The sequence below is a fragment of the Microtus pennsylvanicus genome, chromosome 2, assembly GCF_037038515.1.
Source record: "Microtus pennsylvanicus isolate mMicPen1 chromosome 2, mMicPen1.hap1, whole genome shotgun sequence".
Taxonomy (NCBI): Eukaryota; Metazoa; Chordata; class Mammalia; order Rodentia; family Cricetidae; genus Microtus; species Microtus pennsylvanicus.
Window position 1 is genome coordinate 89,365,572 of NC_134580.1, and position 22,732 is coordinate 89,388,303.

Here is a 22,732-nt window from a genome sequence, read left to right on the forward strand (position 1 = left end):
ATAGAAAATAAAGCAATTAATATTTTCTTACTCATTTTAAGATACACAATTTTCCCATTTTAAGAGAAACTATACATAAAAAAGAATGTCTAAAAACACAATTATTTTGATACCAAACCTTACACATGCTCTCTAGATTAAATCTATCTCTCACCATTTTGTAAAACAAAAATAGAAGTTTACAAGAGACATAACCATAGATAAACTGCTTACTTGTAGATATCTTATAAAAGAAGTTAACCTTATACTATCTAACTCTTACATTCCATATTTAAAATGAGTATCCCTTTTTAAAATGACTTCTCTTTAAACCTCCAGAAAAAAACTTGTTACATGATTAATAACAACATTAATTGGGGTTCAACATGAACTTCAGAAAAACAAAACAGTCAGCTGCTGCCTCTTACCTCTACCTCAGTCTGAAATGGAGATCCTGTCTCTAGGAATCTCAGAATCAAACTGAGACTGAGAGCTTTCTCCTCCCAGCTTATATTCCTCTCTAGGGCTAGAATTAAGGGGGTGCACCACTACTCCCAGGTTTGCCACACTAGGTAAGATAGTGTGGCTATTGGGATTAAAGGTGTGTGTCACCACTGCCTGGTCTTTAAGGTTGACCAGTGAGACTGTTTTACTCTCTGAACTTTAGGCAAGGGTTTTTTTTTTAACACAAATGAAATGTTACTACAAAAACTATTTCTAACCCTAGAATTTTCCATTTCCCCTATGGTACTAAAAACAAAGCAGTGCTTCACAAGAAATATGTGTTCCCCCCTCTCTGGAATATTTCCCAAATATTTATTTTTTTTATTAAAAAACTCCCAGTTTCAAAACAGTAATTCTAGATGTCACAAGCATATGAAGAAACATATAAACATAGAAGAAAGAAAAATACAAAGGAAGTCCAGGGATGAGCTCTAGAGTGAGGGAGAAATTATGATTCAGGTTTCAAGAAGGTGGAAAATGGGACAAAGAGATTTTAATTATAGGATAAGGAGAAGAATAACACATAGAGAGGACAGAGTGCTAAATAAGACTATGGATGGTTGAAAATCATTAGGAAAAACAGTATTTTCTGTTTACATAAAAGCATATGTGATCTATGTGTGTGCGTATATAAATAAATTAAATGAAGTTATACCACTGTGGGAGATGCTACTTCCCTAAAAGCTATAGGCTGGCTAATGAAATCTTCAGCTCCAGGCAAGGAACACTTGTCTTCATTTTGTTGGACAGTGAATTCCAAGAGACCCCCCCCCCAAAGAAATATAGGTTCTTCAGGTTGCTCTCGGTCTCTTTCATGAACTTGGAGATAAGAGTGTTACTGGAGACACCACACACATTAGATACGGAACTGGAAACATTTCTGGCAGGGACTTCCTGGAATGCTTTTCCATAAGAATCGTTTCATTCCATCTAAACACACTATGCAAGCTCCCAAAAGAGAAAAGCAACCAAAAGTTCTTCCTAGTTGCAGAGCATTAGAACCATAACAGTTGCTGGTGGAGCAAGAGATCAAAGGGGATGCAATAGCAGTACTTTCTTCTTAGTGGTAATCAATAGCTGTCTAGATTAAATTAAAGCCTGCTCTATGAGAAAAAGACTAAATGTACTCATCAGATTATGTATATTTTATATACAGTATATGTATTTGTAAATTTACATATGTAAAAATAATGAAACAATAAAATGTCATGAATTTGAGAGCAGATAGGGACATATACATAAGTTGCTGGAGTGGAGAGAAGACAGGGTGAAAGTGATGTAAGCAGAATACTCATACATGAAATTTTTTAAAAATTAAACTAAAAATATTTAAATTGCCCCGGTGGTGGTGGTGCACACCTTTAACCTCAGCACTCAGGAGGTTGAGGCAGGCAGGATCTCATTGAGTTCAAGGCCAGAGTGATTGGTACACAGAGCAAGTTCCTGAATAGCCGACAGTACACATGGAAATCCTCTCTTGAAAAAATAATTAATAAATTTTAAGCTTGATTTTGAGCATGCCATATAAAGCATACTACCTCACCCTGGGTGGCGTTTGTTATTTAGAAATTTTTCATAATCAAATAAAAGTTTTCAATTCTAGACGAGAAACTTCATGTGACTCTATATTTAGTCTTTATAACTACTAATATTATGTAAGAAAAAAAGGTACATTCTCATATAAAAGCAAATACAGATTTTTCTATCAACTTATAAACATAATAATAATAATTATTTTTCCTAATATGTCATATAAAATGGTACTTCATGGTTGAAGAAAAATTCCATTATGCAAATGTCAAGCTTTCATTGCCCTTGCAGATGATTTTGAACTAGTCCTTTTCAAATATAGTTCAAATGTTTGTAATTTTGTATCCAGTATTCACACCAGGAAAAAGAAATGTGACTAAAATCTTGATTAGTGCTTTTTTTGTTTGTTTGTTTGTTTTTTTTACCAGTTTCAAACAGCCAACAGATGACTGGGAATTAGAGTATACTAGAAAACAACTTTAATGCTGAAGTTGGGCCTATAACTGTGCTATAGAACACTTTTGATATGTACTTTACAACCTGGGCTCAAGACATAAACTCACAAGAGGTACTAAATAATAAAAAATAAAAAGAAAGCCTGCACTGCTATAAAAGACTATCAATGCTAAGTTGAATAGTTTTGCTAAAATGACATGAGATATTCTGGCTGAAGATATTTCTAAAGGCAGTTATCAATCTTCCATAAAGATTCTGTGTCCCCTGGTGGGAATCTGTTCTTCATTGTGATTCTGAAACATTATCATATTAGTATGGTTCATAAGTCATAGTAAGTGACATTTAATCAAATATTATTTGCCATATTTAAAATCTCCTCTTCTATGGAAATTGTATTTCTAATACAAATCTCTTAAGTTGTACATTTTACACCTTTCCCTATTACTTCAGAATAGTTCCTTGATCTTTGTTGTTTATCAAATTAAAGAACTATCCAATTAGTCACTGGTCACAGTATTAGGAAAAAGTCTTTTTCTCATCAACTGACTATTGTCTACTGTTGTCAACAGAATGACAAGAGGTAGACCACTACAGAATTTCAAGAGGAAATGCCATAGAAACACATTTCTGTACAAACATATTAAGTTCAAGAAGGAAAATTTTACCTTGTCATTAAAATCATCATCCTCATTTGATTTGGGCAAGGTGAACCCAGAAGTAGGATCACTGGGGTTCCTACAGAGCAAATGCACAACAAAAATGGATAAATGCAACTTAAATAAAAAGGTTGGAAATCTGTTTACTAAATTTCTTATAATCATAATTGATGTGAATAGAACTTAATTTTCTTATTATTAAAAAGTAAACAACTACCAATTTCCAGTATTCGTTTTGCCTCTGCCTCTTCCAATTTACAAAAGAGTCAATACATTTAAATCTTATTCCATATGAATAGTGACAGCAGATACATTGGCAAGGCCTTAGATGAACTTGACTTCATAAACTGCCTCAACTTAAAGAATTCAAAAAGTATTCAATGTCTCACAGAACACATGTTACTTTAATCCAAAAGAAAGCCTGCTTAAAAACTTAAGTTGTTTAAATAAAACATGCAAGTCATGATGTTCTATTATGAGAACACCTATGAAAAAAATAATCAATTTCTGTTTATCTAAAAATGGTAAAAGAATTTCCCTGAAACATCTTAAATGTCTTAGATCTAATTTTAAGAATTAAATAAATAGATAGATGATAAATAGATGGATGATAGATAGGTAGATAGATAGATAGAAGCCCAAATGTTTCTATAGTCAATGTGACTGCCTTTCCCAAAGAGAACAGAACAAAAAACAATGTAAAATACTTTTATTTCCACAAAAAATTTGACTTTTTAAACTAATCTGACCTAGGTTTTAGGGCTACATGGGTTTCTGTCAACTTATGCTAATGAGTAAGGGGACACATGGGAATCCAAGGCAGACTGATATTCAAATAATTGAAGCACTATTATGAACAATTGTGTAATTAGAAAAACCAGTGTTATAATTGGAAAAATATTGAACATTTATTATGTTAGTTACAAGGAATAAATAGCGTTAACTATAAAATATTGGGGTTACTACAGAGTAGAATACTGAACAATGATTTTTTCACCTACACATTCCAAATTTAGAAAACATGGTTTTTATAGTAATATGAATCTTACTTGGCTAATGAATTTTCTCCAGAATTCTTGTATTCTATTTAAGAAAAATAAATGCATTTTAAGTAGGACAACCAAAAAATCTAAAAATACTAAAAACATAGGACCATATGACTCTAAAGGTTTATTAGAAAACATTCCTTTCATACCGTGTCTAAAAAAAATAGCCTATGGTGGATGCTAATTCTATTGCTGATTGAGTAATGAATATATGAAAAAAATCTGCTTCCTGTTTCTTATTTACTAGGCCCAAAGGAGGAAGACTAAATCTTTCAATAATTTGCCACCTAAAAGTAAGATGCAATATCCAATGGCATGTATGCTAACTGACTTCTAGGAGATGAACTTAAATGGAATCTTGAGCTTTCAATGCTGAACAAACAGTAGAATATATGTCCAGTGTGACATTAGCAACATTCTAAGTGAGTTTATTTATTTTGTTACTACAGAAAGAATTATATCAAATATGTGATGCAAATATACGTTTATGCTAAGAAATATTATCTTAAGGAAGGTCAACCTATTAACACTGTATTTCGAAGCATGACAAACATGGAGCTAGACCAAGACCAAGCAAAGACTTTTCAGGTGCAAAGCAAGCTTTATACAAGTCAATATCTTCCAGAAATGATGCTAAAAATATTATTTCAATGACAGCTATTTCTGTTTCCACGTTCTTATTTCTGGTGCAACATGGCCTCAGATTTGTCTGATACAGTTCCTGCAGTAGCAAGTACTACTGCAAGATCAGTCCTTAAGGATTTCACAGTCTTGAGCTGTGTTAAATAAATAGACTTTTAAGCTCAAAAGAACTCACAGCTAGCAGGAATCTTCTACGAAAATCTTTGTGACATGTCGTATATATATGTATATATCCAGACCCCAAGCCATCCTTCCCTTTTCTATCCTCCCATCAAAAGAAAGCCTGCTTAAAAACTTAAGTTGTTTTAATAAAACATGCAAGTCATGATGTTCTATTATGAGAACAACTATGAAAAAATAATTAATTTCTGTTTATCTAAAAATGGTAAAAATTTCCCTGAAACATCTTAAATGTCTTAAATCTAATTTTAGGAATTAAATAAATAGATAGATGATAAATAGATGGATTTTTCTACCCTCCCATCAACCTCTCACTACCCAACCTCCCAACACCAGCCTCTATTTTACCCAGGAGACCTCTTTTATTTCCCCATTTCCTATGGAATCCATGTATCTCTTCTGGTGCCTCTTTAGCTATGAAGCAATGGATAGCCATGCTACAGTCCACAGCTCCAGAGAATCTAGGTAACAAGTAGGACATGCACTTTTAAAATAAACAACCTCCTGAGATTGTTAGACATGATACCCAACATGAAGAAAATGGGCTAAACAGTAATGTTAGTATGGAGGGTAATTTCTTTCAATTTTGTTCATTAAGTGGGAAATTGCTATAAAAATAAAGTTTTTTCCAATATATTTACCATCATATTCTATGCTTATGATCAGGAACAAAAGGCAGAAAGGAGCTAAGAGAGAAGGTGATCGCTGCAGAGCTTGCTTTAAAGGTATAAGTTTCTAGGTTCAATCCATAGCCTCAAAAATTATTGATTTTAATCAAGAAAGCTGCTGGATGTACACTGTATACCTTAAACCTCAAGAACTGAGAAGTTATGGCATCTTAGATCAAGAGTTCAAAGCCAATCTCAAGTACACATTAAGATAGATGACATATAGAATAATTAAAATATGCCTCAGCATAAACAAAAATATTCAGTGAAGTTACTATAAGTTAAGAGACAACTTTAACGAGAAATAACTAAAATTAGGGCAACAGAATATGAGTATTATTGCCTAAATTAAAATATTGAAAATATGGGAAGCAGTTTCAATTGTATATGCTTAGAAAACAAAATTTAAAAGTGCTAATATATTTTGTCACTGATCTAATCATGGTTTTCATATTCACTTACCATTTCCATAAGCCTTACCTAGACTGCCATCTTTATTTTTAATACGTAACTTTTCATCGTAGTCCATAAGGATTTTCCGACTACTGCCATATGAAATAAGAAAAATGCAAAATTACTATTTTAAAATTGATATGAAAAACATTTTATATTATGTTGCATCTCCTAGAATTTGTAGGCAATATCAAAGGCATTGTCATATGCAAGTAAAACCCAATGAATTCTTTTCTTTTACAGTTTTGTATTCAGTTATTGTACCTATCCAGAAAACATGAAATCCTCTTCTAATTTCAGTTCTGTTGCAGTGGTAAAATCATCTTGTAAAAGGGAATTGAGGGAAAGAAGGATTTATTTTTGCCCACCATAGTAGATCATTACTGCAGGAAGGTCGAGACAGCAGGAACCTGAAGTAGGCAGTTGCATCATGCTCACCATCAAGAACATAAAGAAATGAACGCGATGCATGCTCCTCACATACTCTATCCTTATGAGTCAGGACACCTGCCTAGGGGATGGTGCTACTCACAGTAGGCTGGATCTTCCCACATCATTCAGTTACCTACTGAGCATTTTACAGGTCAGTCTGAAGGATCACTCACTACACTCCCCCTCCAGGTGACTCTAAGCTGTGTCACTTGATAATTATAATTAACTATCACAAGCCCTAAATTTAAATGCTAGTCGCTCTAATTTAATGGCATATAATTTAGGAAATAGATGAGCTATTTAACAACTTGAAAATAAAACCTTTTAAATGTGTATTTATTTCCATTAAATAAAATGATTGTGCACTACCAAACTCTTAATGACCAAAACCTTAAAACTGAGTTTCTAATAGAACATCCCCATGGCCAGCTGGCCTGGGTCTGAAAAAGCCTGGGATAAAACCGGACTCGCTGAACATAGCGGACAATGAGGGCTACTGAGAAGTCAAGAACAATGGCAATGGGTTTTTGATCCTACTGCACGTACTGGCTTTGTGGGAGCCTAGGCAGTTTGGATGCTCATCTTGCTAGATCTGGATGTAGGTGGGTGGTCCTTGGACTTCCCACAGGTCAGGGAACCCTGATTGCTCTTTGGGCTGATGAGGGAGGGGGACTTGATTGGGGGAGGGGGAGGGAAATAGGAGGCGGTGGCGGGGAAGAGACAGAAATCTTTAATAAATATATAAATAAAAAAACCTGAGTTTCTAAAACCTCACTTAGTTGCTTGTAGTCCTCCTATGCACAATCAAGCTCTGAACCCGCAGATCCTTGTTAGAATGATGGATTGTCCTGTTTGATACATGGATTCCAATGGAGCATAATGTGAATGAGTTCTTTTAAACACAGACTAAGACTGACACCTACTCAGAGAAGGATGCTATTGGCTCTCATAGCACTTAGGAAAGGATGCCGCACAGAATGCAAACGGGTCTGTTGGCCAAATTCTGGCAGTAATGAATAAAGACTTGTGATGTTCCCTGCAATGTGAATTGAACAATCATGACAGCTTACCATGATCCCATGTCATATTCCCTACCAGATAAACAAATTCTTCAAAGTTAATAAATCATCAAGGTCTATGATTAAAATGAAAGGTGGGCTCCATATAAGGTTCTGAATAAATGAGAATGGTCTAATCACCAACAAAAAGTGTAGCACAAACTAAAAGCCCAGAAAGCAAAGAAAACCTCTGTAACTTTGGGACTAACCATCCAATTAAAATATTGTAACTTTTCAATGTAAGAGTGCACTGTGAACTGCCTTCAGTCATCAGAGAACTGATTCAACAAAGGCAGCCTGGTTAGCAAGGTCAACCCCTACTGGTCTCGGGGACAGTGTGAATAGCAACACTGCAGCCACAGAATCAGTAGAAATAAAAGAGGGACTAGAATGCCCTCTTTTTGTTCCACCTCTTTCCTGGCACTTAGGGAACCCTGAAACCTTCATCTTCTTCAAGATTCAAAGAACAATATATAGAAAAAAAAGCCCACCAGAGAAATAGACTTTGTTCAGGAAAACCATGCCTGAAGACTAAAACAGCTAATTAGAAAATCAAGTATCTGATACTATATACATATACATATATAAATATATGTATAAATATAATTTATAGAGTTATAGTTGGATGAAATGAAAAAGTGTTATAATCCATAATTTTTAAGGTCTAGTTCTACACAGAAATGTAATTCAGTGTCAGAATTGCCCAGCATAAATGAGCTACTTGGTTCAATCTACAGCATTACCAAACCAAACCATGAGACCAAGAAAGCCTTCTAATGCATTTTGCATATTGGCTAGGCACTACTATTTCAAGACGACATAGAGTAAGCAATAATATATTATGTAATGGAATTTGAAGACTTTGTGATTAATTTGAACTACAAGTTAGTATTTACTAGCATTCGAATGCAAACACCTACCCTTTACTTGTGCCTTCAATAGCATAACGTAATGCAGTCCATCCGAACACATCTTTAAAGGAAAAGTCAATTCCTTCTTTCAGAAGGAGACTGACCATATCTTTTGCATCCCATCTTATGGCATATAAGAGTGTGTTTCTGAAATACCACAGAAATAGCTTCATTATTAGGAATGTCAATTAAAATTGTTAATATTTTGTTATATTTTACAAATTTAGTATCTTGTTTGTCTGCTTGTCATTTTCCTTTTTATACACATACATTTTATGGTTACATGGATTCATCATTGTAAATGGTGTCCAAAGACAAAAGAAGAAAATGGATGAGGAGCTTGTGGTACTGTTTCACATATTCTCAGTAGAATGCTTTGATTCAACACTTTTGGTAGAATGTAACTGTATAAAAGTTATTTTTTTAAGTAGATAAGGATGTAAATTAAGATGGTTCCATTTTCTCTAGGTTAGTGTAACATAACCAACAGACAATTGAAAACTATTTTCATTATTTAAGCAATTATAACATTATAAAATATCTGTTAATAATAAAACTCATTGTAGCTGCAGTTGGTAGTGATGATATCATGTGCTATGCACTGCCCGAAGTGCTACATAAATCATCTCATGAAAACTTCTCCATCGAATTATCCTCCTTTTCATATTTGGTGATATCTAACACTAGTAGATTACATACCTAGCAACTAGGTATCTGACTTTAATGAAGTCATGTACGAATCTGCATCCCCTTAGCAGCACCAATGCACAATCTACACCAATGACTTAGCTTCATCCTTTTCCTAATGAAATGAATTTGCTCTCCTTCCCCAATACTATGTAAATACAAACATATCAATAACAATTGTACAGGAATAAATGGTGTGGGGTTGAGCTGCATCCTGCAATAATAACTCTTAGTCATCAAAATATAATCTGACCTCATTATTAGAGTCATACATTAGACTGTGACTGTCAGCTTTCTTGATGATTAATATGGCATTTTACAGGGCAACCATACAAGAACAAGGAAAAATACTGTAAAATGATTGAATTCTGTTGTGAATCAAAGTTAATAAAGAAAGTTCAAAATTATTAAAAATATTAGTAAAACCAAACTAAAACCCCACTAATCTACCATAATATCAGCTGTTCAGCCAAAAACTCACATAACAATCATCAATCAATATAATAAAGGGATATGAAACTTATGATAAATGATTTGTATTACACACTTCAACTTGTTGCTGTGCTTCCCTAACTAATTAGACTAATGACTAGTTGATATCTGATCACTGAATCCCTATTAGTTAGTCTTCTTCACATAAATTGGATATTCCTTCTTTGTGTGATTGTTATTTCAGTATGTCACTCAATTTTTTTAAAAAAATTCAGACAACAGTACCTTTTCATCTCATCAAATACATGTATGTTTGCTCCCTTCTTTACTAAAAATTTTGCCATCTCTATTTTGTTTTCCTTGAGAGCCAGTAAAAGTGGTGTAAAGCCATCCTGCAAAACAATTAAAAATCATTGTAATATTTAACTTAATTGAGTCTTAATGAATCCCTGTGAGTATTAATGCTTGCTTGAGTGAATAAGCAGCTTTCTCCCTTCCTGTCCACTGCACGTTCTTCCTCCTTGAAATGCCTTTCATCTATCTACCTGTATGTGACACATGAACCCCACTCATCCCCTTTCAAAGATGATTTTAAATCTGTGTTCTACAAACATTTCTGTCTACCATGGCATTTTAATATATGAAAACGTGTATTTGATTTCCCCTCCTCTAAAACTTTCTTAAGGGCAGATGCCGTATCTGGTCATCAGTAGCTACATCCTCTAGCACATAGTAACAAAAGGTGTGAATTAGCTGTATTTTTATATCCACATCAATATTTTAAAATGAGCTACACTTGTACCTAACATGACTACCTGTACAGACACTGGGCACCAAAACATGCTCAAAGCCAACTGAAAACTTTTAAATTACATTTATTAACTTATTGTATGTATTGTGTAGGTACATAGGTGAATATACATTCATAGAAAAACCAAACACACCTTTGGAGATCAGAAAGCTCTTGTAATTTGGAGTTACAAGTTTTACAAACCTTAAAACACACACACACACACACACACACACACACACACACATATGCACAGAGAAATAAGACAAGCATACAATGGAAACAAACACACATAGACATAAAAGCATACTGTGGCTACATTATTTTAACAGACAGACAAAGCTTTTTTAGGAACCCGTGTCAGCTGACCAACTTAAAAATCCTGGTGGAGGCAGGCGGTAGAAGTTAGGGAAGCACACCAGTGTTCCCATTAAGGACCAGGTTAGCAGACACTACAAGACAGAACAGAAACATAAAGATGTAACACCTATACAGTTTTTGAGTGAAAGGAAAACGGGAAACGTATCCTTTGTAGAGAGTTCCAGTGTGAGACAAATAGCAAACAGCTAAACAAGCAGGGAGGGGAAGCAGGGAAGGGAAACAGGAAAGGGAGTGGGAGCACAGCATCCAGAAACCATGGGCATTCGGGGCTTAAGGGATGCATGGTGTAATACAGCCCAAATTTAAAAAGATTTTTATAAAAGGCAGCCTAAGGGCATTTGGAGATCAGGCCTCAAATTGTAAGTTTCCATTTTTACAAGTCTATGCTGAGTCTCTGGACTCAAAGTCTACCACAATATGATAAGACTCTTGAGTCAAAAAACAGAGGGTTTTCTATTGCTTTCTCCACAACCTCTCCAGCAAATAAATCCGGACTGGCTGAACATAGAGGACAATGAGGAATACTGAGAACTCAAGAACAATCGCAGAGGGTTTTTGATCCTACTGCACGTACTGGCTTTGGGGGAGCCTAGGCAGTTTGGATGCTCACCTTAGGAGACCTGGATAGAGGTGGGCGGTCCTTGGGCTTCCCACAGGTCAGGGAACCCTGATTGCTCTTCGAGCAGATTAGGGAGGGTGACTTGATCGGGGGAGGGGGAGGGAAATGGGAGGCGGTTGCGGGGAGGAGGCAGAAATCCTTAATAAATAAATAAATAAATAAATAAAAAACAGAGGGGTGTGAAAATTCCATGGTAGGACGCTTTGTCTGATGGAACATGGCGAGGACTGCCTCGCCTGGCTCGCTGCTAGTCAGGTCAGCGGTCTGGCGCAGTAGGCATCTTCAACCACGGCCTGACAAATGAATGGGCCCTGGGTCCTCATGGTGCTTAGTGCTCAATAAAAGGGGAGCTCACCCAGATGAAGCCAATTTTAGCCTGATAGAAAGCAAGGGCAAGAAGGGCATCTTTCAACACCTTTCAATACGTAGCCCGGGCCAGTTGGAAAAAGCAGTCCCCTCTTCCCTCAGGACCTCCAGATGTAAAGTTTTTCTGCCAGGGTATGTCTCTCCACAAACGCGGTAATCCAAATCTGACCAAATCAAATCGGATTTAAAAAAAAAAAAAAGCCCAGGTTTAATGGGTGACAGACTGTGCTCATGGGAGGCCCTCGGGGAAAACACGGAGAAGGGGAAGGACAACCTGAGAGACCACATGTTCCTTCTCTGGGGGTCAGTTTAAATAGCCTGTGGGAGTGGTCTCGACCCTCTCTGGGGAGGGGTCACCATTTGACACGCTTTCTTGAAGGTGGGGTTTAGACTGGCAACTCCCAGGGGAGGGGGCTTGAAATGGAACTTTCCACTCATGCATTCCAAAGTGAATGTCAGGAGCTGGGACAACACTTTCAACCAAGCATTCCAAACTTTTTTTGGGTAAGGATGTTAAGAATTGAGGTAACACTTCCAAACAAACATTCCAGACTTTTTAAGATAAGGATATTAAGAGTTGCAGTAATGCTTCTAACCAAACAATTTGCATTGTTTTCTCCTAAAGTTAATGAAATGAATCATTAGTTGCTTAAGAGTATCAAAGCAAAATCATTCAGTTGATTGTCAACACTGTCCTTAACTTACAGTTTTGCAGTGATTACAAATGTTAGAATAGGATACCCAGGCTTTATGAACTGACCAAGTCACATTGAGATTGTGTAACAGCTCAGTTGTCAAGGTTGTGATTTGCTACTCTTTTGACGTAGGGGAAAAAAAAAAACCCTTACAATTACTAGTTTGGAATCTGTTGACCTGGATATTAATAATACATAGAATTCTTAGAAATCTAGCTTCTTATTATTTTCAAACATCTTTTAGAAGTAGCAAATTATTTTTTTCTTAAAGCAAAAGGGGTTATTCTATAAGAAAATCATCACGATTGTTACTCTATTTCCTTCCAAAACATAAAAGAAGCAAAAGAAAAAAGTGGGGCTAAGATTATTAGGAAACAACTGCACTCTTCTAGAGTTCCTTTGGATTTGAGCATCCATACATTCTAGGAACTGTTTCAGAATTTCAAGGAAGTAATTTTGCAAATATTTTGCCCACGACTAATTAGATTTAAAGATTAAACTCTGCATCGAAACCTCTATGTGTAATACAAATGTCCAGACTTCTCCTGAGGTCATAGGTACATGCAATGCTTGAACTAGGAAGCTTCCTTATTTCTAATCCTTATTACTAATTACCTTCACCATTTGTTCATACCACTGAGAAGAGAAAGGCCTCAGTCACTGAAAACTTCTTTGCTCCCCTACCTAGATGGGGACATTCAAGGAACAAGCAGCTGGAATCACATTTCATTTCAATATGCAAAAATGCAAATTCCATCTCCCCCTTCTCCCAATCCAGGCATGCCATAGTAGATTTGAGAACAGAAGTTAGGTGTTGACCTAAATGTCAGTCATTTCTTTCCAAAAAAAGGAAATGCATCAGTAGATTCTTTGATCATTCCTCTGGTTTTCCACATAACTACCAGGTACTCACTACCTGTCTGAGGTCCTCAGAGTGCTCCTCAGACAGAACAACAGGCAACTAAGACTGTCTCCTCCTCAAACAGGAGGCACAATAACAATGCACATACTAAAATAATTCTGCTAGTTTTGATTTTGGTTTTTGATTTTTGTTGGTGGTGGCTTTGCTTTTTTTGTGAAGGGCATCACGAAGTTGACTAAATAAGAAGGTGGGTGGGTGGGGATCTAGCAGGAGCTGCAGGTGGGAAAAGAGTGTGATCAAAATAAATGAAAAATGTTCATTAAAACCTTAAGTTGAAAATAATAATAATTCTTCATATATTCCTTCAATTGCCTAACTTCCAGGTGGGTCTTCTTATTTCTGATAAGGTTCTGGTTCTGTAGTCTTCAATTCAGGCTTAACATAGAAAAATACATCATTTGATAATATTTTTAAACAGCAAGAAAATTTAAAATTTGTCCCAAAATCTGTTTAACTTGAGTTTTAAAATAGTTTCATTAGCAAGGGAATTTTTGTTCTCCAATTAAGTTACCTCACACAAGTTAGAGACAAATTTTAGTGAAAAGAAACCATAAAAAGAGAGGCTTTACCTTGAAAAATATAGCAAGCATAGTATTTGCACATATAATAGTCCTGGATGTTCTATATTTTGACACTTCTTTCAAATCATCCCTATTTGAAGCCATATTTTAAACAATGAAGCTATTTCAAAGTCTTTCCACTCAAGGAACCCTTGAATTCCTAACTTACAGTTAATCCTACTTTTATTACCATTAACACACATGTATTTCAGATTATTTGGAGAATACAGTTCCATGAACTATACCTTGTTCTTTTGTTCCATGTCTGCACTATGCTTAAGTAAATATTTAGCCAGCATCTGATTGTCTTCAGACACAGCATAGTGGAGAGAAGTATTGCCATTTTTGTCCATATGATTTGGGTCAGCACCATGCTTCAACAATGTATGCACGCATCCATATGTCCAGTTTTGTACAGCCTAGGGATTATACCAAGAAACAGATAGCTTGTTCAAAGAATTCAATATAAACATCACATAAATTTCATCATGTAGTGACAGGTTCATGTGGAAAGTTTGTTTATAATCATTTAAACCAAGTCTATTTCATGCTTGATTCGGATAGCTATACGTACCTTCATCAGAGGTGTGATGGAGTTTCTGTCAACGGCATCAACGTCACAATTATTTCTCAGTAAAACACTCACTGCTTCTACCTTGCCATAGGCACAAGCAAAATGCAGAGCGGTCCTATGGAAATGAGGAATTTTAAATAAAATTCTAGAACACTATCTTAAAAATAACAATTACTCATATAATCCTAAAATATTTGATGGCTCATAATCCTTAAACATTGAATGGTATATGATTCTTCCACCTTCTGAACAAATAGTTAAGCCCTTGTGAAGACTAAGATGGAAATATTTATTATCTTATAGTACTCAAAAATAGGAAATATTACTGTTGGTATATTTTGTGTGATTTTGGGAACTGAGCACATGGCCTCTTTTCATGCTTAGAAATTAATCTGCTATTGAGTATTATGCCCTACCAGGAAAAAGTTGAATAGTAAAAGCGTGGCCTTAGGTTAAATCACTATAGGTTTTCATTATGACTTAAACTTTGCTACAAACTACTTAGGATTACTATTAATCAAATCTCTCACCAGTAAAGCAAAGATCAAAAGTAGTACTCATCTCACAGAACACCATGGTGGTGCATCAATGGGAATTATGGAAATATGCAAAATACCTAGAATAGTTCCCTGCACTTGACAACTCAGTCTAAGATTATCACTATTAACTCTACTCAGCAAACACGATTTCAAGTACATAAAACTATATGATAATATTTTCTGATATGTTTAAATACTAATAATTTCAAGGATTTTAAATTGCACTTAAAGTCTCTAAATTTGCTAAGAGGGGCAAAGCGACAAGATTTTAAGAATAGTACAATATGTTCAGACAGTGGTAACGCACACCTTTAGTCCAAGAACTTGGGAGGCATAGGCAGGCAGATCTTTGTGAGTTCGAGACTGTCATGGTCTACATGAGCTAGTTCCAGCACAACTTGTTCTACACAAAGAAACCCCGACTCGAAAAACAAAACAAAAACAAAAAGAAAAAAGAATACTACAGTATGAATGCTACATAATAGCTATCAGTGGTGAAAAAATTACTTGATAAGTTTGTGATTTTTCAGGTTAAATTTGTAGTGGGATTGGACAAGCTGGACTAGTGACCTCCCCAGTTGGTGTCCAAGTCATGTGGCACTGCTGAGGATCCAGAGACAGAACAAGAGACGCCACCCCCTCCTCCTGGCTCCCTTACGCTGGTCTTTGGACATAACAAGCCATATCACATCCTCCACGCAAACCCCTCCCTTTTGCTCGTAGGTACTATTACCTTTGCTTAAAGTCTCTGTCATGTACACTGTGTTTCCCAAGACGTATCATTTTCTGCAGTCTCTTGACATCACCCTCGCTTGCAGCCTGGTGGATCTTTTTGAGAGGTTTGTATCTGGGTTTATTTGGGACAGAAATGCTTTTCATGTCACGTAAAAAGTCGAACAGGTTTTTTCGTGGGACATCGCAGAATCCCATAGGTGTCTTTTCCTTAATTCTGTGAACCAAGTTACTCATGACTAAAGCTACTGGTCTCACCCACCTGTCCCTGACTGACCCTTTGGATTTTCTCAAGGACTTGTCTTTACATCCACTAATTCCCAAACTCAGTATCAGCTTATGTAAAATCAATTTAGTCCCAGAAGATCTGGCACCAAGGTTGTAGCGTGGGAGAAATAGCTTCTAACACCCCCAGAAACCGTGGTTCTACTCCAGGTTGCTAAGCAACACTGGTAAACACTCGTGTGCACATGCACAAGAGAGAGCCGCCTGCACTGCTAACAATCCTTGAGTTTAAGGGAGTTCATTGTGCATGTACAGGTCACTTCTGGCCATCTCTCCAGGAAAACAAATCTGTGTTCCAGTAAATATCCGTGTCAGTCTCAATGGAGACAGTGCTCCTTTTCAGCTTCCATCTCCGACCCTCGTTGAAGCCTTTACTCCCCTCGCTCACCTTCCTCCTCTCATCTTTCCTCCTCCCTCTCCTTCCCTCTTCTCTCCCTTGTTTACTCATATAAACTTAAGCTCTTTGTCTTCCTCTTCCATTCTCACTACCCGCCTTTGAACACCATCATTCTCTCCCTGAAGCTGCTAGATGTTGAAGCAGAGGCCCCCCACCAGCAAACAAACAAACAAACAAACAAAAACATGCTGCCCCCAGCTCCTACATAAAGTCTCTTCAATTACACCCCTGGTAAGTATATCCTAGTTCAGGGGCTTTCCTTCTCTCTGCACCGCCTTTTACTCCGTGTTTCCCACAAGCGTGCAGATGACATCTATCTCTTCTTCCTGCTGACTTTTACCCATACCATACAATCTTGTTGACTTATTCTTCACACCCACAAAGTGAAAAGCAAGCAGAATGTGATCAAGCTCATATTAATCATAGTGCTCAGGAGGCTGAAGCAGGAGGATTTTGAGTTTGAGGTCAGCTTGAGTAAATTTAGGTAAAAATAAAAAAAAATAGTACAAGAAACATCGGGAAGGAAACGATGAATTTTTTGGTGTTAAAAGAATGGATAATTTATTACTTTTATTTCCTCTAGTGCTTTTTAAAGAGTCTAAAATATGTATTTCATAATAACAAGTAAATATATGATCAATAAATAACAAAAATGCAATATATAAATGATAGGCAACAATACATATGTAATATTATGTAACTAGTAACCAATAAATATGAGATCATTTCATTATCAAATTGAAATTATTTAAGTTCATGAAGCTGTTGCAGTAGGAAAAATAAATCTCATCAAAGTAGAAGAGGTCATTTAATGTTTGTGTTTATAATAGAGTTTTCGGGTTGCATATTCTCCTGAGGAATTTAGCAGGCACTTTTCCTACTCAGGAGCTGCTTACTCAGTTTCCTCATTGCCACCTTCATGTCTTTGTTCCTCAGTGTGTAAATGGCAGGGTTCAGGATGGGTGTAATCATGAAGTCTAGAATGGCAAGAAACTTATCCACTGGTATTGTTGGAAATGGCCATACATACACAAAAATACATGGTCCAAAGAATAAAACAACAACAGAGATGTGAGCAGAAAGCGTAGAGAGGGCTTTAGACAAACTGCCCAAGGACTGCTTCCATACAGTGAACAGTATGAAGATGTAAGAGACAATCAATAAGAAGAAGGTAGTGACAGAAATTAATCCACTCTCAGCAGTAACCAAGAACTCCATCCTGTAGGTGTCTATACAGGCCAGTTTGATGAACCTAGGAAGGTCACAGTAAAAACTATCTATCTCATTAGAACTGCAAAAAGGCAAATGGACAATAAAAGCTAATTGAGTCACTGAGTGAATGAGACCAATAATCCAGGCACCAATCACAAGCAAAATGCACTTCCGTGGGCTCATGATGGTCAGGTAGTGGAGGGGCTTGCATATGGCCACATATCTGTCCCAGGCCATGACCACCAGCAACACCATCTCACATCCCCCCAGGACATGAAGTACAAACATTTGAAAGATACAGTTCTGGAATGAAATGGTATTATGACTGGAATACAGATCAGAAATCAACTTAGGGACAGTTGAGGTTGAAAAACAAAAGTCAACAAATGAAAGGTTAGCTAAAAGGAAATACATGGGTGAATGTAAATGGGGGTCAAAGATAACTATAAGCACAACTGAGAAATTTCCTAGAAAAATAGATGCATATGATATTGTAGAAAATGCAAAGAGGAAGTATTGTGTTGGTCTGTAGATTGATAATCCCAGGAATATAAACTCAGACACTTCAGAGTAATTTGCTTCATTCATTGGATCTTTCTTGAGTTTTCTATAGTACCCAAAACAAAACAGGCAAAGCAGTTACCAGAAATAGTAAAATTTTCACCTAGCAATAGAATGTTTTTTTGTGAACTCATTACAATAAAATGTTGTACATTAAAAATTATACTTTAAAACAAATAACAATTGAAAGAAACATACTTAAATGGTTTCAAAATATGTATTATTATAAATAATTCTTTATTATCATCCATATTATGAACAATTAATATTTCTATTCTACTTATATCCATTATGAGTACAAACTGTATTCCAAATACTATGTTATGTCTTTTGGTAAGTCAGTGATCTTTTTTTCTTGCAGAATTACAAACAGGTTGAATACCTGAAAAGTAAATTTGTTTTTTTTTTTTTTTAGTTTTTTGAGATAGGGTTTCTCTGTAGCTTTGGAGCCTGTCCTGGCACTAGCTCTTGTAGACCAGGCTGGACTAGAACTCACAGAGATCCACCTGCCTCTGCCTCCCAAGTGCTGGGATCAAAGGCGTGTGCCACCACCGCCTGGCTATAAGTAAAAGTATTAAAATACAAATAAAACCCTGATGACTAAGATGAAGAGGACAACATAAGTTAAGTATTGGTTTATATGGGTGGACTCTGCCTACAATCTGCCAAACAATAGCCACTACCACTGAAGAGGATTTACAGTGTCCAAGATTTATGTTCTCTGCAATAGCCTTGAGACAATGGAAGTGCATCAGGAGTAAAGTAAGCACTTATAATAAGAAGTATGCTGTTTTTTTTATCATAATAGCAATCTCATACTTATCATGTAAATGGTAAAGCTACTTTTGTACTATCTGAGGAAGCATAAACAGAAGAGCAAAGGAAACTGATTTTCATTCTGTCATCAAATTCTTCATAATCTGATGAAATTCTGTGAATAATACCATGAAGAGAAAAAGAGTTTCATACATTGACAATTCTGATGTAACTTGATATAATTTCTTTAACAGATACCTTCAAAACAATATCAAAACTCCAACTACAGGAAAACAAAAACCAGTATTGTATTAAGAGGCAAATATGTATTTTTAATAAAAATTGCTATGAGACAAAATACATAAGAAGCTTGTATTTAAGAGGTTCATTTTTCTGAAAAACAAAGGGTGATTCTTTTGCATTTACCTGTTAGTTGCTTTTCTCTGTGATACTGCAAATGCAGTTAGTAGTTTATGAAAATAAAATTGATGCCCTGGCAATGCTGAAGCATGCATGGACAGCCTGTATGTGGAGGTTTGGCTGAACTTGTCCATATTCGGTTCATAGTCTAGTTGATGAGGATGACTGATAGCTTAAACCATACAAAATTGGCAATTCTACAGTTCCATAAAGAAGGACTAATATAAATTTTTATAACCTAACTGATCAACTTACTTTTTGTGTCTTAACTTGTTAACTACTTAATTTTTAGGCAACAAAATTAAAAAAAAAATGACGTTTAGCTCACACATAACTGACTACCATGGTTTTCCCACTTTTAATTCCATTGCCAAGTTTCCCTCTAGACTAGGCACTGACAATGATTTATTATCTTATCATTTCCTATACTATATATCATTTCTCACCAAGACTAGATCCACTTGAAAAAAAAATCCTTAACTGAGTAGAAATAAAGAGGAATATATTTGTGCAAACACCATAGACTCATTGGACCCAGAAATGGAGTTTTATGCAGGAAAACCAGACATGAAGAGGCATTCTGATGTCTAGAATATAGGAGTAGATATCAGAGCAAACCAAAACACTGAAGAATCGGAAAAAAAAGGCCACTTAGCAATGATTATACCGATAGTGACTGGGGAACATTAGAACAGAATTCAGTGATAAGTTCATTATTGAACCAGAAGATAAAAATAGCATTTTCCATAATGTTATTACACATATTTGAAAGGATATATAGGTTAACACTCAGTTAAACAATGTACTATATATACGTTTGTCAAAACTTGCATGGCAAGTACATTTTTATGTATAAGTTAAATATTTATAAATTATATTCAAGAAAAAACTAAGGAAGGAATGAAGGTACAATGGCAATATGTTTTTTTTCATCAAAGGAACTTTAACTATGCCTAAAAGTTGTGGTCATTCATTGTGAGGATCCTAAAGCATGTACATTCAGAAAAGCAAAGTTGCACATTTTGTATTTTGAAAGAAAAATCAAGAAATACCTCAAGATCAAAAGTAGGACTGAGGAAATGGTTCAGTTGGTAAAGTGCTTGCTGAGTGAGAATGAGCTCTTGAATTTCACCCCAGGAATCCAGGTTAAAAATCCAAGCAAAGCTTTGTGAGTTTGTAATTCCAGTATGCAGACAGGTAGATCCTTAAATTTCACTGCCTGAAACAGTCTATCAAAAATTGTGTGCCTCAGGCCAGTGAGAGATTCTGTCTCCTTCACACATACTCAAACACAACCAAGGGTGTTGACATTTGAGGAACAGTAATGATCATTGTTCTCTTGCATCCACACCTACGTCCACCCATACATGAACAAACATACCCACTATATTCACAAACACAAATAGAAAATAATACTATTTGGTTTATTTTTGTTTCTAAATGACTGGGCAACTGACCAGTTTACACTGGCTTTCTTTTTTATGTCAAACGGTTCCATGTTGCCTTTGCATCATGGCTTGAAGAACTATCACCATTTATATTGATGTTATAATGGTTAATAGAAGTATCAAAATATTTGTGTTGCAAGGAGTAGATCTCATTTTAAGCATAAGGAAGTTATGTACAGGTAACTCACAAACAGAAACACATTGGGCAATAGTCTTATTAGAAATCAAGCTTATCAGTCATTAATATTTTGCTAGCTTTTAGTTTAACAATCAACATAATGAAGAAAGAGCATCACAAAAGATGATGAAACATAGATGAAGAAAGAATTCTCAGTATTTTCAATGCTCCAGAACAAAACATTTTTTCAGTCTTGATGTATAAGTTAAGAACATTTATTAAGATGAGATACCAAGTTGATTTCTAGAAAACTAACATCAATGCAAGCTCTACACATAATTAATATTTATTAATTCACCCACTTCATATATATTATTAATGTTAAATAGTATAAATCTATTAGCTACATAACTGTGCTTATATGCAGTGGAGTAGTTTGAAATTAGTAGATTAAGTCATTTTACATACATAAATTGGAAATATTTCCAATTTGAAGATTGGAGAGAATAAAGTAAAATTAGTAATAGAAATGTTTTTGTTTAAAATAGAATTAATGTTCAAAAATGCACATTAAGTACCACCTTTGGAGAATCTGGAAATGTAAACTCCCATGTGGCTTTTACCTCCTGAGTTTATATTTATGTGTTGTTTAGATGTTTATACGTTGTCAAGTTAAGAGTTAACAAAAGAACATGATCAAGATGAACATCCCTACAAATTCAATAGTTTAATATCAAAATCACTCAAACATGCATTGGAAATTATAACAAAGAATACCAATATGTAAACAGTGTTTTTCTCGTGAAATATCACAATTTACTTAAAAAAAGCTTTCTCAGCAAAAGTTTTATCACTAACATGAAACTCATTTGTGAACAATCTATTGTTAGTTTTCTCTAAAACATTCCTATCCTTTAGTCAGCTGATACTAATAAAGAAGTAGATAAAAAATAGAGGAGATGGGACATGAACATGGAGCAGAAAGAAGCAGGAGAAAATTGAAGCAAGCAAGAAGGAATACATAAACACTGAAGGGGAAGCAGATGAGAAGCACACCGGTGAACTGTTTCTTGATGCTCTCTGCTCAACTAAATGCTTAAAATTTCATGAATTCTGCATGCAAACTCTTTTTGTATAGCAGAAAAGTTCTTGTAATCCTTCTTCTGTCTATCTCTGCAGGCTCTATTCTGTCCACATGTTCTTTATTTTAATTAAAAAATCACTTAATGCTTTTATTTGACTGGTTACTTCTTATTGCTAAAACTCTCTCCTATGTCTATTCACAAAGAATTCCTTTCTATTTAATTAGATAGCTTTCCTCTATACCCCAACATCATACTTGTAAACATGTTACATTCCTATTCCATACAATAATTTACAGTGACTATTCTCTTGGAGCTATCCTATGTCCATGAAGTTCTGAAAATCAGGCAGTATATCTTATTAAGAAATTCTGGTCCATGTTGTTACCTGAGTTTGATATAGACGATTATATAAATATAAAGTTAATTGATAAAACTATTTTATTGATAGAAGAGTTGCCTTCTATCTTAAAGTCACTGAAAACTGATGCCAGGATAATTATCAATTGCTACTTTAGAATACATATAGATAGATAGATAGATAGATAGATAGATAGATAGATAGATAGATAGATAGATAGATAGATAGAGATAGAGATATATGATTTGAAGAAAGTCACATTAAAACAAGTTTCCCATAA

General features: G+C 35.3%; 2 protein-coding genes across 2 annotated transcripts in view; both read right to left on the minus strand.

Annotated features, from left to right (window-relative positions):
* LOC142844296 (uncharacterized) overlaps window positions 1–16,049 on the minus strand; it is a 40,952-nt gene extending 24,903 nt beyond the window's left edge. Inside the window, exons 1-8 of the mRNA XM_075962628.1 lie at window positions 15,814–16,049; window positions 14,542–14,656; window positions 14,213–14,386; window positions 9,920–10,026; window positions 8,525–8,662; window positions 6,142–6,206; window positions 4,175–4,208; window positions 3,135–3,204 (exon numbers count right to left, since the gene is read on the minus strand). Coding sequence (XP_075818743.1) covers window positions 3,135–3,204; window positions 4,175–4,208; window positions 6,142–6,206; window positions 8,525–8,662; window positions 9,920–10,026; window positions 14,213–14,386; window positions 14,542–14,656; window positions 15,814–16,049 — 939 coding nt within the window. The remainder of the gene's footprint in view (window positions 1–3,134; window positions 3,205–4,174; window positions 4,209–6,141; window positions 6,207–8,524; window positions 8,663–9,919; window positions 10,027–14,212; window positions 14,387–14,541; window positions 14,657–15,813) is intronic.
* Window positions 16,050–17,355: 1,306 nt separating this feature from the next.
* On the minus strand, window positions 17,356–18,294 carry LOC142844973 (olfactory receptor 4F6-like). Its single transcript, XM_075963745.1, has one exon. It carries the CDS (start codon window positions 18,292–18,294, stop codon window positions 17,356–17,358), a length of 939 nt encoding a protein of 312 aa, XP_075819860.1.
* Between the last annotated feature and the right edge of the window lie 4,438 nt (window positions 18,295–22,732).

Bases quoted from the DNA above. Each gene is read 5' to 3' on its own strand.
- LOC142844973 (XM_075963745.1), bottom strand. From the start codon at position 18,294: ATGAATGAAGCAAATTACTCTGAAGTGTCTGAGTTTATATTCCTGGGA.